Source organism: Maylandia zebra, linkage group LG7, assembly GCF_041146795.1.
Source record: "Maylandia zebra isolate NMK-2024a linkage group LG7, Mzebra_GT3a, whole genome shotgun sequence".
In the NCBI taxonomy this organism is placed as follows: Eukaryota; Metazoa; Chordata; class Actinopteri; order Cichliformes; family Cichlidae; genus Maylandia; species Maylandia zebra.
Window position 1 is genome coordinate 8,090,332 of NC_135173.1, and position 17,097 is coordinate 8,107,428.

General features: G+C 43.0%; 1 protein-coding gene across 2 annotated transcripts; it reads right to left on the reverse strand.

The window, feature by feature from the left end:
* Nucleotides 1-13,003: 13,003 nt before the first annotated feature.
* LOC112431138 (uncharacterized) lies at nucleotides 13,004-16,722 on the reverse strand. 2 transcript variants are annotated; one of them, XM_076887035.1, is made up of 5 exons: nucleotides 16,610-16,722; nucleotides 16,285-16,530; nucleotides 16,031-16,198; nucleotides 15,811-15,879; nucleotides 13,004-14,319 (listed from the first exon to the last, which is right to left on the reverse strand). In XM_076887035.1, the coding sequence occupies exons 1-5, from the start codon at nucleotides 16,629-16,631 to the stop codon at nucleotides 14,276-14,278; spliced, it is 549 nt and encodes a 182-aa protein (XP_076743150.1). In that variant the 5' UTR covers nucleotides 16,632-16,722; the 3' UTR covers nucleotides 13,004-14,275. The 2 variants fall into 2 exon arrangements, with proteins under 2 accessions (XP_076743150.1, XP_076743149.1); XM_076887034.1 differs by having other exon boundaries at nucleotides 15,811-15,882.
* Nucleotides 16,723-17,097: the final 375 nt, after the last annotated feature.

The following is a 17,097-nucleotide window of genomic DNA, read 5'->3' on the forward strand; positions in this document are numbered from 1 at the left end:
CCTCTTCGCCAAGTCTTCAGCTAACCACACTATCCTGTTGTCTGCTACCTCCATCTCCTGGCAATACACGCTTTCATCCTGAAGCTGGTTTGTGCTTGGCAGCTCTTTGTGTCACAGCACCTCTCGGATTCACTCACCTGCTTGCCCTCCTGTCACAGTACTCAATCGGGCCAAAACTGCTCACTCTGACCACTCACTCCTTCTTTGCCATTCCTCCACCTGCCAAAAGTTCAGAGCCTCCAGGTCATGTTTCCTGCCCCGTGCCCCTGTACATATCCCCTCGTCACAATCCTCTGGTGCTTTTGTAAATCAACTATTTCTCATAGTTTAGCATCACTCCTGTTTACCACCATAATTGAAGTCCCATGTTATTTCTCATAGCTCACAGTATTTGTCAGGCCCTAGAAAATAAAGTTCTGTTAATTACACTCATCCTTGCCTCTGAGTATGATCTGCATTTGAGTCTGGCTGTCGGGTTCGGCCTCGGCCGTGACATGGACTATGTAAATCTGTTCTTGATGTTGTTGCTTCTCTAAGCTTTGGAATGATCTCCCTTTTCACATCTGTTTCAGTGGTGGTCTTTAAATCCAGGATAAAAACCATTTAAAAACTATGCATCTATATACACATATAAAATCAGGAAGTCTCACCTTCAGGTTTCCTGTGAACACATCGTCTCACCACCAGAACCAGTAACACCAGTAGAACCACAACACACACTGATCCAACACATGACAACACATAGAGAACAGGAGGAGAGAGTGATGGAGGAAGAGTGATGGAGGTGGAACCAGGAGGAGAGGTGGAGGTAGGTGGAGGTGTGGTGGTGTGTTTGTCTAAAATAAAGCAAACACAGTCATTAAGTTGTCGTCACATTGTGAATGTTGAAAGCTGCAGAAACACAGACAGGTGAGTGTGTCACCTGTGACAGTGATCCAGCTGGATGGAGACTCTCCATGACCGCTGATGTCACACTTGTAGAGGCCTTCATCAGACCTGGAAACATGCTGGATGGTCATGTGACCTGTAGGCTGCTTCCTGATGAGGGAGCCATCTTTATAGAAAGCAGCTGGGAGGTTGGAGGGAGTGGTCTTTGTTTTACAGAGCAGAGTGACGTCATCTCCCTCCATCACAGGGAGGACAGGACTCTGCAGGATCACTGATCCACCTCAACACAGAGACAAACTACAGCATTTCATCCATTTACACACAGCTTCATCAACACTAACTCCACACACTCAGCTTACCAGTGACTGTCAGGTTAACCACGTTACTGATGGGACCCTCTCTGGACCCACACCAGTAAACTCCACTGTCATGAGGCACCATCAAAGTGATGTTGCAGGAAGAATCAGCTGGTTTTCCCCACCCATCTCCTCCACACTGAGTCCTCTGTCCTTTGCTTGTGTTTCTCCTCAGAGTCCATCCAGCAGAGCTGTCGTCCTCTTCACAGCTCAGAGACACAAAGTCTCCTTCAAAGAACTGAGAGCTGCTGGGACTCACAGTCAGACGAGCTGTGGGGGTTACAATGAAAAACCGACAATGTGATACAATAATATAAAAGGTGTTTTCTGAATTACTTATTTCATTCAGTTTTATATTTGAGCTCCATTGTGAAGCATGAACCCAATCAGGTCATATCAGTGAGCATTTCTCAGGTTTAAACTGTGACAGAAGAAGGTTACTGACCTTGGTTTGTTGTGCAGCTCAGCAGTGAGATCAGAACTAAAGAGAAATGATGCTCAGGTTGATTTGAGGTGAACATAAAGAACAACTCCACACAAACAGCTGACAAACACACAAACTTGTCTCTCTGATATATCTGCTCATTTTCCATTTGATGCCAAGTTTGAAGAAAAAAAAATGATAAAAAGTGTTTAAATGGTGGAAGGTCCATCCACATCCATCATCTTAAAGACTTAACCATGAGGGAGAATAAAAGTATTTGAGTGGCCAGTAGAAAACATTTATCACCAGCTGATGTTTGGAATGACTACCACTACACCTCTGTGACACTTGTACCGTTAAATATAATTTATGGATCACTTAGCTTCATTAACATTTCTCAACAAATCCAATCCTTTCTGGAAAACCTGTATGGATATTAAAGTATTTGCATAAGTTGGAGTCTTCACTGCTTTCTAAACAAGTTTGATCTAAAATATAGTTCTTACAGTGATCATAATGATTACAATCATGTGAACTGAATACACAGATTTTATAGAAAATATCCACTACTTATAACAACCCAGTAAAGTCATGTGTTCACTGTCTAGTTGTGTTGATATAATGAGTGAATGATTTGAGCTTTTCACTGCCTGCTGTGTTTCCTCGACTCCTGAGCAAAGATAAAGAGTCAGTTCAGACCTGCAGTTGGTCCTCGTGGTGTTTTGAACTTGAATTCAGCCTGATTTGTTTTTCATGTCTTCTCCTCCATCATCAGTTATCAGGAGAGCAGACAGTCAAAGTACAAGAATTCAAACAAACACAGAGATTCTACTTACAGAGCAGACACAGCACAGATGTTTCCTTCATCGTCCTTCTCACTCATTTGAGCTTTTTTTCATTTCTGTCACTGACACCAAGTAAAGCCCGCCCTCTTCCTCTGAGCAGGAGGAAGAGGGCAGGCTTTACTCGCCTCTGAACATAAATCACTGAGACCTCAACAATCAAATGATTTCCTTTGAGTGAGCACTTGGCGATAGTGGTAAGGAAAAACTCATTTAACAGGAAGAACCCTCCAACAGAACCAGGGTCAGGGAGGGGTAGACAGCTGCCTTGATTGGTTGGGGGTGAGGCATAGAAGACGGGGCAAAAAGAATTGCTGTGGAAGGATGCCAGAGATTGATAACGACTAAATCGATATTAGATATTAATGTGCTGAATTGGAACCACAAACTAATGTGAATCAAGTTTATCTGTTTTGACACATCTAAAAGTGCTGCAGCATCAAGATAGCCCCAAATAAGCTGATGCTTTCTTGTAGGAGTGCCTGTAGCTCAGGAGGAAGAACAGGTTATCTACTAATTTGAAGGTTGTTAGTTTATTGGTGTTGGGTGGATAAAACCATCCGCGATGCTCTGAGATCCCGCACCGCTGCCTACAACACGGGACTCGCGGCGGAGGACATGTGTAACATAGTTAATTAGAGTTGAAGTTAAATCCCACTAAATGGGACATTGGCGCCACCTACTGTTGAAAAAGTCACCCTGCAACATTCACAAAGGGCAAGGGATTCTGGGTAATTCTCAGAATAATGGAGGATTCCTGCGAGGTAAGGAATGCGCAAATGTCATGGGGAGGACCCGATTATTTTTGTTGTTTATACATCATTTGTTGCGGGTCATTTCTCCAGTGTTTATGTTGAACTGAGAGCACCTTTATGTGAGATTTATTTATTGGGAGGAGAGGAAGCAAAATGGGAGCATAGTTAGCTAACTCTGTTGTTGCTTTCCCGTTTAGATTTTGTGCTGATTGCCCATGACATTAAAAAGAGAGCATTCTAACCATTGCCTTTTTGTTGTGGGTCATTTCTCCAGTGTTTATGTTGAACTGAGAGCACCTTTATGTGAGATTTATTTATTGGGAGGAGAGGAAGCAAAATGGGAGCATAGTTAGCTAACTCTGTTGTTGCTTTCCCGTTTAGATTTTGTGCTGATTGCCCATGACATTAAAAAGAGAGCATTCTAACCATTGCCTTTTTGTTGTGAATGCAGGTATGTGACTGTGCCACACTGTTTAGAGAATTTACATTGTTTCATGTACAGCTTTAAAATATATTTCTATATTCCTTTCATTTGGGAAATTTAACATGCAATGTTAATGGTGTTGAAGTTTTTCTATTTTGGTTGTATAAATTTACCACTATACGATCACACTGCAAGTGGAAATGTAATACTCAGAATAATGGAGGATTCCTGCGAGATTTTGTGCTGATTGCCCATGACATTGAAAAGAGAGCATTCTAACCATTGCCTTTGTGTTGTGAATGCAGACCAGAGAAGACACTACATAGAGGTCACATTGGTGCTGTGACTTGTTCGTGACGCTGCTGAATCAGGCTAGTGTCTTCTCGTTGCAGCATCATCGTGGAGCATCAACTTCCTTATTCTTTAGCCTGTTGGGTAACGGAATCAAACTTTGGGGACTGCTGGACATACTTTTATATTGGCTTTGTATATTGCCATATTGTATTAAGTCCACCTTAGCTCTATTAATATCCTGCTAGATATGGATCTAAGTGACTCTGATGACACCCCAAATGTGACTCCCCTTGTTGTGGGTAGGGGTAGAGGGTTCACAACTGTTCCTTTTTCACTGGGTGACTGTCGGGTGGGGCAGGGTGGGGCAGAGCAGCAGATAGTTCTTGTGAGCTTGTGGCTAAGTCGCAGTCAGTACAGTGCACTAAGTCATCTACCTCAGACCCCCCAATAACTGATGTGAGTTTAGTCGACCAAATGAGTGACATTGTGCAGCAAATTGGGCAACGCCTGGCTGATAGCATTCTGTCACACCTGACTACGCCACACACTTCGAGCCCTGCATCTGCTACATATACATGTCCTGAGGTGGCGCATGAAACAACAGATCTCCCCTCCAGCCGCTCACTAGATCTCTCTCAAGTCCAGCTGGTGGCTCCACGACAGGTTAAAGACCCACCTGTGTTTCGGGGGGAGAGTTCGGACTCATTGTCTGTTGATGAGTGGCAGGAAGCCATGCAGAGTTACATAAAGAAGAGTGGCATTCTTCGAGAAAACCAAGCTGAGGAGATTTTGATGCATCTGAGAGGCAGGGCAAAAGAGGTTGTGAAATTTGGTGTGAGGAATGGTGGAATTGATGTCCAGCATAATCCACAAGCTATCTACAGACTTCTGAACAAACATTTTAGTTCCACCCAGAGAGGTTGATCAGCATGCTAGAGAAGGTGCTGCTTCAAGGCCCAGGCTATGCTCGAGTTAATGCCAGGCGACAGAGTGCCCGACTGCTGAGAATACCGGGCTTAGATGACACACCATGTTCCATCTGCAGAAATAGCTCCCACTCCACACTCACGCACTGTCGGGAAAACAGATTGTGCTTCCTGTGTCACCTACCTGGTCATTCGAGACGTAACTGTCCAGAGGGCAAGTGTACTCCTTCCAGTGGTCATCAGGGAAACTGAACAATCTGCGTGGAGGGGAGGACAGCGCAGATCCAGCAAGTAAGCCTCCCATCTTGGACATGACTGATAATAATGATTATGACACTTTGTATTCCACTTACAGTGGCATTGTCCCGTCAAATAAAACATGGATTGCACAGGGCTTGCATAGGCTCTCAAACACTGATAGCTTATTCTACTCTGCAGTGACTACTAGTAGTGGACAAGTTCTTAAAGCATTAGTGGACAGTGGATCTATGGCGTGCACCATAAGTGAGACAGTTGATGAGAAACTTTCACAATCGATACCTGATATTGAGAGACGTTCAGCTGAAGACGTTGTCATTGTTGGTTGTGGGGGTCACCTCGTTACGCCTTCTGCTATGTATGATCTTACAGTGTCAATACTTGGCTTTAAGGTGGTGATTCCTGTTCTGGTGGTTCCGGGCCAGGCTGATGACATGATTCTGGGCAGCAATGCGATAAAGTGGCTTATTTCACAGTTAAAAATGACTGTTGGTACCCAGGATGATGCTTTTCCTCATTTGGCAACTTTGCTGTCCTATTCTGATGACTGTGATGGCAGAGCAATGCCTCCAAGTTTTGGCACTGCAAAGCTTAAGAGACGTGTCACCTTGCAGCCCTTGTCTGAACATTTAGTGTGGGCTAAGCTCCCTGCTCCTGATGCCTCAGCGGTGGGAAGTGCTGTTGTCATGTCTGTGTGTAGGCAGGCAGGAAGGTAGGACCCAAAACGCAGGACTCACGGAGGCGGAAGTAACTCAAAGCACCCAGCTTTATTGCAGGTATGAAACTGAACAGGAAAAACACTAACTAAACTGGGTGAACAGAATAACTAGACAGGTTGGCAGGCTGGCAAATGGAACACACAGAGGAAGCGAGGGTGAACAGACGTTAACGACGCGACGCTGACACAAAGACACACTGGGCTTAAATACACTGAGGGAGTCATCAAGGAATTAGAGACAGAAGGGGGACACAGCTGGGAGAAATAAGACCTAACGAGACAGGGAGAGCAAAGCCGGAACACTGACATCAGACAGGAACAAGAACCTTCAAAGTAAAACGGGAAACAAAACACACTTTACTAAGACACGGACTAGACAGAGAGAGACAGACTTGACACTGACCAAAGTCTACTAAATAATCATCATAATCAAAACAGTATCACTGATAAATCATAAATCATAATCTAGAAAAACACCAAAGCATGAAAAACAGAAAGCTGGGTCAACATGACCCAGAACCGTGACAGCTGTCATTATTGAACCCACTCAGTCTCGATCCAAACCTGCACAGATCCTAGTGGGGCGAGTTGTCACTTCCTTGTTTTGGGATGGTTGGGTCCCTGTTAAAGTGGTGAATCCCTCCGACAAGCCCCTCACTCTCAGGAGAAATGCTAAGGTTGCTGATGTGTCCCCCTGTCTTTCTGTGCAGGACTTACCTGAACCTGTTCAAATTCAATCCAGTTCACAATACACACAGAACTCGTCGCCCGCACCGAGATCAGAAGCGGAGATGTCACAGCGCTTGTGTGATTTGGGCCTGCAGGACCTGGACCACTCGTCCTGTGAAGTTTCGCAATAATGGAGAGATAGGCTGCTGCGACTCTTTGAGCAGTATGAGTCCATCTTTTCAAGGCACAAAATGGACTGCGGTGAGGCTGCTGACTTTGTCCACAGAATCCGCCTGGTGGATGACAAGCCCTTCAGACTGCCATACAGATGGGTCCCACCATGCCTTTACGAGAAGCTTTGCACTGCCCTAGATGAGATGGAGGAGTCAGGGATAATCCGTAAGTCCCAGAGTGAATTCTCATCCCCCCTTGTCTTAGTTGTTAAGCCAAATGGTGACCTGCGCATATGCAATAACTTTAGATGGTTAAATGCAAGAACAGTTAAAGATGCGCATCCATTGCCTCATCAGTCAGACGCCCTCGCAGCACTTGGTGGGAATGTTTTTTTTTTTCTACAATGGATCTCACATCGGGGTTTTACAATGTCAGACTCCATGAGGACGACAAAAAATACACGGCATTCTCCTCCCCATTTGGCCTTCATGAATATAACAGGATGCCTCAAGGCCTGACAAATAGTCCTAGACCCGTACAAAGCCGCATCATATGACGTGCGGAAGGCGGTGAAAGAGGCGAAGCAGCGCTACGGGAGGAAACTACAGTCACAACTCCAACAGAGTGACTCTAGAAGACTGTGGCGGGGACTGAGGACAATAACGGATTATAAAGCACTAACAACCGGTATGACGAACGTGACCCTGGCAGATGAGCTGAACACCTTCTATGCTCGCTTCGAGGTTGCAGCTAAGGACTCCAACGATGCTAGTGCTAGCGGCGCTAACGGCCACAGACAGGAAGATACTGCCAACACCGGAAATGTGCTCATCATCTCCGAGCATGACGTGAGGAGAGCCTTCAAGAGAGTGAACACCAGGAAAGCAGCAGGATCAGACGGCATCTCAAGTCGTATCCTCAGAGACTGCGCATACCAGCTAGCTCCTGTGTTCACTGAGATATTCAACATCTCTTTATCTCAGTTTGTGATCCCCACATGCTTCAAAGAGTCCATCATTGTTCCTGTCCCGAAGAAACCCCACCCTGCTTCTCTCAATGACTATCGCCCTGTAGCCCTCACCTCAGTAGTGATGAAGTGCTTTGAACGCCTGGTCAGAGACTTCATCATTTCTTCACTACCAGACACACTGGACCCACTACAGTTCGCTTACCGTCCAAATCGTTCCACAGACGATGCCATCTCTCATCTCCTCGACACATCACTCACTCACTTGGACACTAGAAGGGGGAATTATGTTAAAATGCTCTTCATAGACTACAGCTCTGCATTTAATACCATAATTCCCTCCACACTCACCACCAAACTGGAGCACCTGGGACTCAACTCATCTATGTGTCAGTGGATCTCCAACTTCCTAACTGGAAGACCACAGGCAGTAAGGATGGGCGGACATGTCTCAGCCTCCACCACTCTCAGCACTGGAGCCCCCCAGGGGTGTGTTCTGAGCCCCCTGCTGTACTCTTTGTACACATATGACTGTGTGGCCACTACCAGCTCCACCACGATCATCAAGTTTGCTGACGACACCGTCGTGGTGGGCCTGATCTCTGATAACAACGAGACGGCCTACCTGAAGGAGATTAGGAATCTGGAGAACTGGTGCCAGAGGAACAACCTCCTTCTAAACGTCGGTAAGACAAAAGAGTTGATAGTGGACTTCAGCACTAAGCAGGAGAGGAACTACCAGACCCCCGTCATCAACGAGTGCCCAGTGGAGAGAGTGGACAGCTTCAAATACCTCGGAGTTCATATCACGCAGGACCTGTCATGGTCCTGTCACATCAACACCGTGGTGAAAAAGGCCCGACAGCGTCTCTACCACCTCAGACGCTTGAGAGACTTCCGACTGCCCTCCAAGGTGCTCAGGAACTTTTACTCGTGCACCATAGAGAGCATCCTGACGGGAAACATCTCAACCTGGTTCGGGAACGGCACCAAGCAGGACAGACGAGCTCTACAGAGGGTTGTGCGATCAGCTGAGCGCACCATCCGCTCCGAGCTCCCTGACCTGCACTCAATCTACAGCAGGCAGTGCTGGACCAAGGCCAGGAAGATCGTGAAGGACCTCAGCCATCCCAACAACAGACTGTTCTCTCTGTTGAGGTCAGGAAAGCGATTCCGCTCCCTGAAGACCAACACAGAGAGACTGAGGAGGAGCTTCTTCCCGCAGGCGATACGGTCTCTCAATCACACCACCACACAGTACTGACCCACACATATGGTTTTTACACACACACTGTACATTCTGGACTTTGTTTACACTAATTCGGTTAGATGCGTGGTCATCTAATAGACTCACTTCATCACTAAATCACTTTAAGCATATTTGCACTGCACAAGACACTTACAAATGTGGATTGCACAACACTGGACAATATATTTCTTCAATTCCATTTAATACTTGTACGGCTGCTGTTATTGTGTATATATATATATATATATATATATATATATATATATATATATATATATATATGAGGCTGGGGTCTATCACACCAGGCAAGACCCCAGGTGCAGGCTGTGTAAAGATGCCCCAGAGACAATCCAGCACATAACAGCAGGGTGCAAGATGCTAGCAGGCAAGGCATACATGGAACGCCATAACCAAGTGGCCGGCATAGTGTACAGGAACATCTGTGCCGAGTATAACCTGGAAGTCCCGAGGTCAAAGTGGGAGATGCCCCCAAGGGTGGTGGAGAATGACCGAGCTAAGATCCTGTGGGACTTCCAGATACAGACGGACAAAATGGTGGTGGCTAACCAACCGGACATAGTGGTGGTAGACAAACAGAAGAAGACGGCCGTAGTGATCGATGTAGCGGTTCCGAATGACAGCAATATCAGCAAGAAGGAACACGAGAAGCTGGAGAAATACCAAGGGCTCAGAGAAGAGCTCGAGAGGATGTGGAGGGTGAAGGTAATGGTGGTCCCCATGGTAATCGGAGCACTAGGTGCGGTGACTCCCAAGCTAGGCGAGTGGCTCCAGCAGATCCCGGGAATAACATCGGAGATCTCTGTCCAGAAGAGCGCAGTCCTGGGAACAGCTAAGATACTGCACAGGACCCTCAAGCTCCCAGGCCTCTGGTAGAGGACCCGAGCTTGAAGGATAAACCGCCCGCAGGGGCGTGCTGGGTGTTTATATATATATATATATATATATATATATATATAAATATTATATTTCTTCATACATTTTTATATATTTCTATACTGTGTATTTGTGTATTGTGTATTTTGTTGTACAGTTATTTAATTTTCAACTTTAATTTATATATTTATCTTGTTCTTTCCCAGTCAAATTTACCCTTTTTAATTTTCATATTTATTTCCTATCTTATTCATAGCCTTCTTTTTTCCCTTTCAGGCCACAAGCAGTTGTGTAAGCATTTCACTGCATATCGTACTGTGTATGACTGTGTATGTGACAAATAAAATTTGAATTTGCATTTAATCCCTGTCTAATCCAATATACTGAACCCCAAGTTGCTCCCAGTGTCTTCATTGGAGTGTGAATGTTATTTAGAATGCTCTCTCCTAGATGTAGAAGAAAAGTGTTTGGGTTGTGAAGCATATTTTATAAAGTGCTATATGTAGAATACCACTAAATAAAAATAACAAAACTCACTTTTTGCCTATTCCGTGTATTTATCAGCCCTGGATTAATAAGATGGTACTTGCAGTCCAGTAAGACTGGAAACATTTTCCAGGATGGCACATTCATATTTAACATCATCAACAGAGCGTTCCTCCAGGTGAGCTAGTAGAGTTTCTGTTCATGTCTTTAAAGATGTTGTTAAAAAGCTGACATCTCACTAAGGACACAAATGAAGGAATTGCCTGGGAAAAATGAGAAACTATAGCTTCTTATAAAATTGACAAGTAATTTGAAATAGTTACAGGGAGTGCAGAATTATTAGGCAAATTAGTATTTTGTCCAAATCATCCTCTTCATGCATGTTGTCTTACTCCAAGCTGTATAAGCTCGAAAGCCTACTACCAATTAAGCATATTAGGTGATGTGCATCTCTGTAATGAGAAGGGGTGTGGTCTAATGACATCAACACCCTATATCAGGTGTGCATAATTATTAGGCAACGTCCTTTCCTTTGGCAAAATGGGTCAAAAGAAGGAAAATAGTCAAAAATAGTGAGATATCTTGCAGAGGGATGCAGCAGTCTCAAAATTGCAAAGCTTCTGAAGCTTGATCATCGAACAATCAAGCGTTTCATTCATAATAGTCAACGGGGTCGCAAGAAGCGTGTGGAAAAACCAAGGCGCAAAATAACTGCCCATGAACTGAGAAAAGTCAAGCGTGCAGCTGCCAAGATGCCACTTGCCACCAGTTTGGCCATATTTCAGAGCTGCAACATCACTGGAGTGCCCAAAAGCACAAGGTGTGCAATACTAAGAGACATGGCCAAGGTAAGAAAGGCTGAAAGACAACCACCACTGAACAAGACACACAAGCTGAAACGTCAAGACTTGGCCAAGAAATATCTCAAGACTGATTTTTCTAAGGTTTTATGGACTGATGAAATGAGAGTGAGTCTTGATGGGCCAGATGGATGGGCCCGTGGCTGGATTGGTAATGGGCAGAGAGCTCCAGTCCGACTCAGACACCAGCAAGGTGGAGGTGGAGTACTGGTTTGGGCTGGTATCATCAAAGATGAGCTTGTGGGGCCTTTTGGGGTTGAGGATGGAGTCAAGCTCAACTCCCAGTCCTACTGCCAGTTTCTGGAAGACACCTTCTTCAAGCAGTGGTACAGGAAGAAGTCTGCATCCTTCAAGAAAAACATGATTTTCATGCAGGACAATGCTCCATCACACGCGTCCAAGTACTCCACAGCGTGGCTGGCAAGAAAGGGTATAAAAGAAGAAAAACTAATGACATGGCCACCTTGTTCACCTGATCTGAACCCCACTGAGAACCTGTGGTCCATCATCAAATGTCAGATTTACAAGGAGGAAAAACAGTACACCTCTCTGAACAGTGTCTGGGAGGCTGTGGTTGCTGCTGCACGCAATGTTGATGGTGAATAGATCAAAACACTGACAGAATCCATGGATGGCAGGCTTTTGAGTGTCCTTGCAAAGAAAGGTGGCTATATTGGTCACTGATTTGTTTTTGTTTTGTTTTTGAATGTCAGAAATGTATATTTGTGAATGTGGAGATGTTATATTGGTTTCACTGGTAAAAATAAATAATTGAAATGGGTATATATTTGTTTTTTGTTAAGTTGCCTAATAATTATGCACAGTAATATTCACCTGCACACACAGATATCCCCCTAAAATAGCTAAAACTAAAAACTACTTCCAAAAACATTCAGCTTTGATATTAATGAGTTTTTTGGGTTCATTGAGAACATGGTTGTTGTTCAATAATAAAATTATTCCTCAAAAATACAACTTGCCTAATAATTCTGCACTCCCTGTAGCTATGAAAATTATGAAGTTAGTAGTTTACCAGTAGATGGCAGCAGACTTTAAATGACTTATGGACATTTCAAGCTTCACTGACAAGATTAGTAGGAGGAGCTCTGGGCTGGTTCAGATTTTGAGATCCTGAGTCACATGTTCGTGAGTTTGTTGTTTATCAGCCATTAACACTTCAGCTCTGCTTTTAATCTGAACTACTGAGTGTGACACTGAATGCTTCACAGGGATGTTAGAAATAAATAATAGACAGATAAACATTTATCATTGAAAAGACTGACTCCTATTATTATATGTTTGTGATGAATCACAACAGAAAAAATATCCATGTAGTCCAATTGCATCTGTTCAAATTGCCTAATTTGATTCGACTAACAGTCAATATTCCTCTGAATTTTGAATGTGCAATCATAAAAAAACAAGAACTCACAATTAGAAACCTGAAACCAGAGAGTTTTATTTAATTTTTGCTTTTAAAATTTAACAAAAGGAATCATTGTCGTGTCAGTGGCTGCTTTTGGTTTCTGGGTGACAAAGGAAACAAATTCATTCTCAAACACATATATCCTCTACTCAATCATTTCTGTGCCACCACTGAATGTTGACTGAATGTGGTTCTGGTTTAATGCATATTCTTTGTTATCTGCACTGATAATCAGTGAAGTGTGATGTTCCATGTGATACACTGGTGAAATACACAGAACCACATCATAAAAATAGAGTGACAGCAAAAGTTTCTTAATCCTGAGGAGAAAAAATTACTCCCAAGAGCAACAAACATAAATGAAATATTAAAAAAAACAAAAAAAAAAAAACAGTTAAGTGACCATGAATAGGAAAAAAAGATAATATAATGTGGATGTCCTCTGGTCTGAGGTGCTGGGGGGACCAGTTAGAGGCCAGCAGCTGGACATCAGTGGTTGGACTGGTGGACTACTTCAGTGAAGAGTAGACGACATCTGGCTCTGGTTTAAAGTCTGAACACAAACACACACAGTTCAAACAACAGGAAACATGATTACAAGCTTTGTAGTTTAACCAAGACCTCCAATCTCCACCTCTCTGCATCACACACAGTCCCAGTTCAGACTTTACTGGGAACCAGCTCAGATCACAGAGCTTTTTGAAGTTCCCAAAAGTCAAACTGGAACCAAAAGACCTGAAACAAACTCTCACATTCACACTTATGTTCGGTTTGAAATCACAAATTAAAATAAACCCATGGATGTCTTTGGACTATGCAAGAGAACATGCACATCCACACATAAGAGCACATGGATTTTAACTTGTTACCTTTCTGCTGTTAGGAAATACTGCTAACCATCACAAAACTGCAACCCTGGGGGATAATCATTATTAGCTTATATAGAAACAGTACCAGGCTGCTGTCAGAATCTGCTTTTCCTGGTGTGCAAAATAGTTTTTACCTCTCAGATGTAACATGCTGATGGGGTATTGTTGTCACCCTGGCGGGTGGACAGTGTGGACACCTAATTTTGTGAATGTGATCATTTGAGCAGGGTGGCATATGAGCTTCAAATTGATACCATAGACACATCTACTGACACTCTTGGATCAGTTCGGATCTCAGTATCATTAACCTCCAAGGTCAAGATCAGAGGTCAAGTTTTCTTCAGCTGTTGCTTGTAAATGCAACAACTGGAGGACAAGGTGACAGGATTTTGAAAGGGATACCACAGGTGTGACTATCAGGAGGCTGTTTTGTTTGTAGTCAGTCAGTCAATCCAATTAGATTTACAAAATGTCTTTAAATCTTACAAGTTATGTAACATCAAACTCTTGACTGTTGTTTCAAGAGAAGGAGGACAGCACCTCTATCATTGATCTAACGTTTTTCTGTCCATGTCTCTTTTTATAGGAACAGGTTTTTTGTTTTTATATATTATGTGTTTGCTTTTTTTGAAATGAGAAGTGTGAGTGTGATATCCTTCACAAATCTGAGATCTGAACTTGAATCGTGTTGTGATTAGCTTAGGTTAGGAGGATGCCTGGAAGCAGAGTGACCTTTATCCAAAGTTAAAGTAAAGAGCAGTTTTACCTGGGCTTTCTTTGTTCTGATGGTTCCTGGCTAGTAAGTGATGTCTTCAGTTCTCACTTCTGAATAGACTGCAGCTGAATACATAATAAAACACATTAGGTACAACTACTACATCTAACTTTATTTTATTATTATTTGTATTACAATGTTTTTAATCTTGCATCATGAAAACTTTAACTGACATCTCTTTAAACAAATCAGCACCTTTGTACAGTTTCTTTTTCTTTTTAACAGCTCTGCTGAGAAACACAGACTGACCACAAAGAGCTGCTGAGAGTTTCTGAGAATAACAAGGTGGACGACCACAAAGCTGCATCTCTTTTAATGCACATTGACTCTCTTCACCACAGAGCTCAAAGTAAACATGTTCTCACAACACGACCACTGTTAAGTGCCTTGAGGCAACTGTTGTTGTGATTTGGCGCAATATAAATTAAATTGAATTGAAATGAATTTTTATCATCAATGAGTTGATGGTCTGTGTGCAGAGTTTAGAGAAATGCTTTTCCAAGTTATGTCTCCAAGTTCCTTTCTGTGTTTAAAATGAGCAGCTCTGTGTTGAATCAGCTGCAGCTGAAGTGTTTCTTTCTATCAGAAACAGGATGCTGGACGACTGCAGAGCTGTTAGCTTCAGTTAACCACAGACCACAAACACACAGTCCAGCTCACAGTGAACAACACTCAGTAAGTACAGTTAAAAACACACATGGTAACATTCGTCTAAGTTAGCCAATGTTTAATCAAAGGACACAGATTATAATAAAGGTGTGGACTTAATTGTTATGATTTAAGGCTTTTGATCAAAAATAGTTTTACTATTACAATAATTTGCATTTCTACACTTCTGATCATCCCTCACTGCTTCATAATGTCCTCAAAATTCATCATATCACCAAAGTCATAAACAGTCTTCATGGACTAAATCTAATTCTACCTCCAGTCAAACACTTAGCAGCAGTCTTATATTGGGTCTGAGCAGAAATGTGAAGTTATTTTATAAACTCTGCCTAAATGAAAGTGAAACAACAAGGGCAGATGCAGAATCACCAGACACCATCTGATAAAACATGATTGAATGGTGTGATGACTTTGTCATAGAAAATAAATAAGTAAACCACACAAGTTATACTTCTACTCTTTATGTGTGAGCTGGTCTTCTAGTAAGGATTTTCTAATAAGTCTTCATTAGAACAATAAACAGACTGAGCAGAAACTTGCAGAGGTGAAAAGAACAAGTGCAAAAAGCTGCTGTTCCTCTAATATTCACTTTCCTAAAATAATTTATTACCCACACAGTAATCCAGGAAGTTACCATAAGTATATTGAACTCCATCCTTACTATGATAAAAAAGAAGCTGAAACTTTCTGATGTTCATATACTTTGTGTTTAAGCTGCTGATTGGCTCTTTGAGAGCGTTGCAACCATCATGTTTGTTACTACAACTTTCAAGCAAAATATGGCTTAAATATTTATGAATGTCCTCACATTATAAAACACACATCTACTCCCAAAACACACACAGACACAAAACACTAAAAACCGAGTGAAGGAAACACAGCGGTACCTCTACTTTGTATTTTGACAGCATGGTACATGACACGTGTGATGATGTCATCTTCTCCAGCTTGTTGATCTGCTGAAATTTTCCAAAATGAAAAATAATTCAAATTAAATATCTAAACAGAGATTACATTTAATCAAGTCATTACTGTGGTCATCATGAATGTGAACTTTATTCTACTAAACAAACTCAGACATGAAAGATCAGGAAGTCTGAGTCTCACCTTCAGGTTTCCTGTGAACACATCGTCTCACCAGCAGAACCAGTAACACCAGTAGAACCACAACACACACTGATACACCAAATGAAAACACAGAGAGAGGACGAGGAGAGAGTGATGGAGGAAGAATGATGGAGGTGGATCCAGGTGGAGGTGTGGTGTTGTGTTTGTCTAAAATAAAGCAAACACAGTCATTAAGTTGTCGTCACATTGTGAATGTTGAAAGCTGCAGAAACACAGACAGGTGAGTGTGTCACCTGTGACAGTGATCCAGCTGGATGGAGACTCTCCATGACCGCTGATGTCACACTTGTAGAGGCCTTCATCAGACCTGGAAACATGCTGGATGGTCATGTGACCTGTAGGCTGCTTCCTGATGAGGGAGCCATCTTTATAGAAAGCAGCTGGGAGGTTGGAGGGAGTGGTCTTTGTTTTACAGAGCAGAGTGACGTCATCTCCCTCCATCACAGGGAGGACAGGACTCTGCAGGATCACTGATCCACCTCAACACAGAGACAAACTACAGCATTTCATCCATTTACACACAGCTTCATCAACACTAACTCCACACACTCAGCTTACCAGTGACTGTCAGGTTAACCATGTTACTGATGGGACCCTCTCTGGACTCACACCAGTAAACTCCACTGTCATGTGGTGCTGTTATACTGATGTTACAGGAAGACTTAGCAGATGTTCCCCACCCATCTCCACACTGAGTCCTTTGTCGTCTGCTTGTGTTTCTCCTCAGAGTCCATCCAGCAGAGCTGTCGTCCTCCTCACAGCTCAGAGACACAAAGTCTCCTTTAAAGAACTGAGAGCTGCTGGGACTCACAATCAGTCGAGCTGTGGGGGTTAAAATTATAAACGGATGATCTGATCATGCTACATGCTGTAAGAAATGTTCAAGGAACATTTTTTAATACTTCATTTCACCAGTTTTATATGTGGGCTCCATTCTCAGACATGAACTCAATCAGGTCATATCAGTGAGCATTTCTCAGGTTTAAACTGTGACAGAAGAAGGTTACTGACCTTGGTTTGTTGTGCAGCTCAGCAGTGAAATCAGA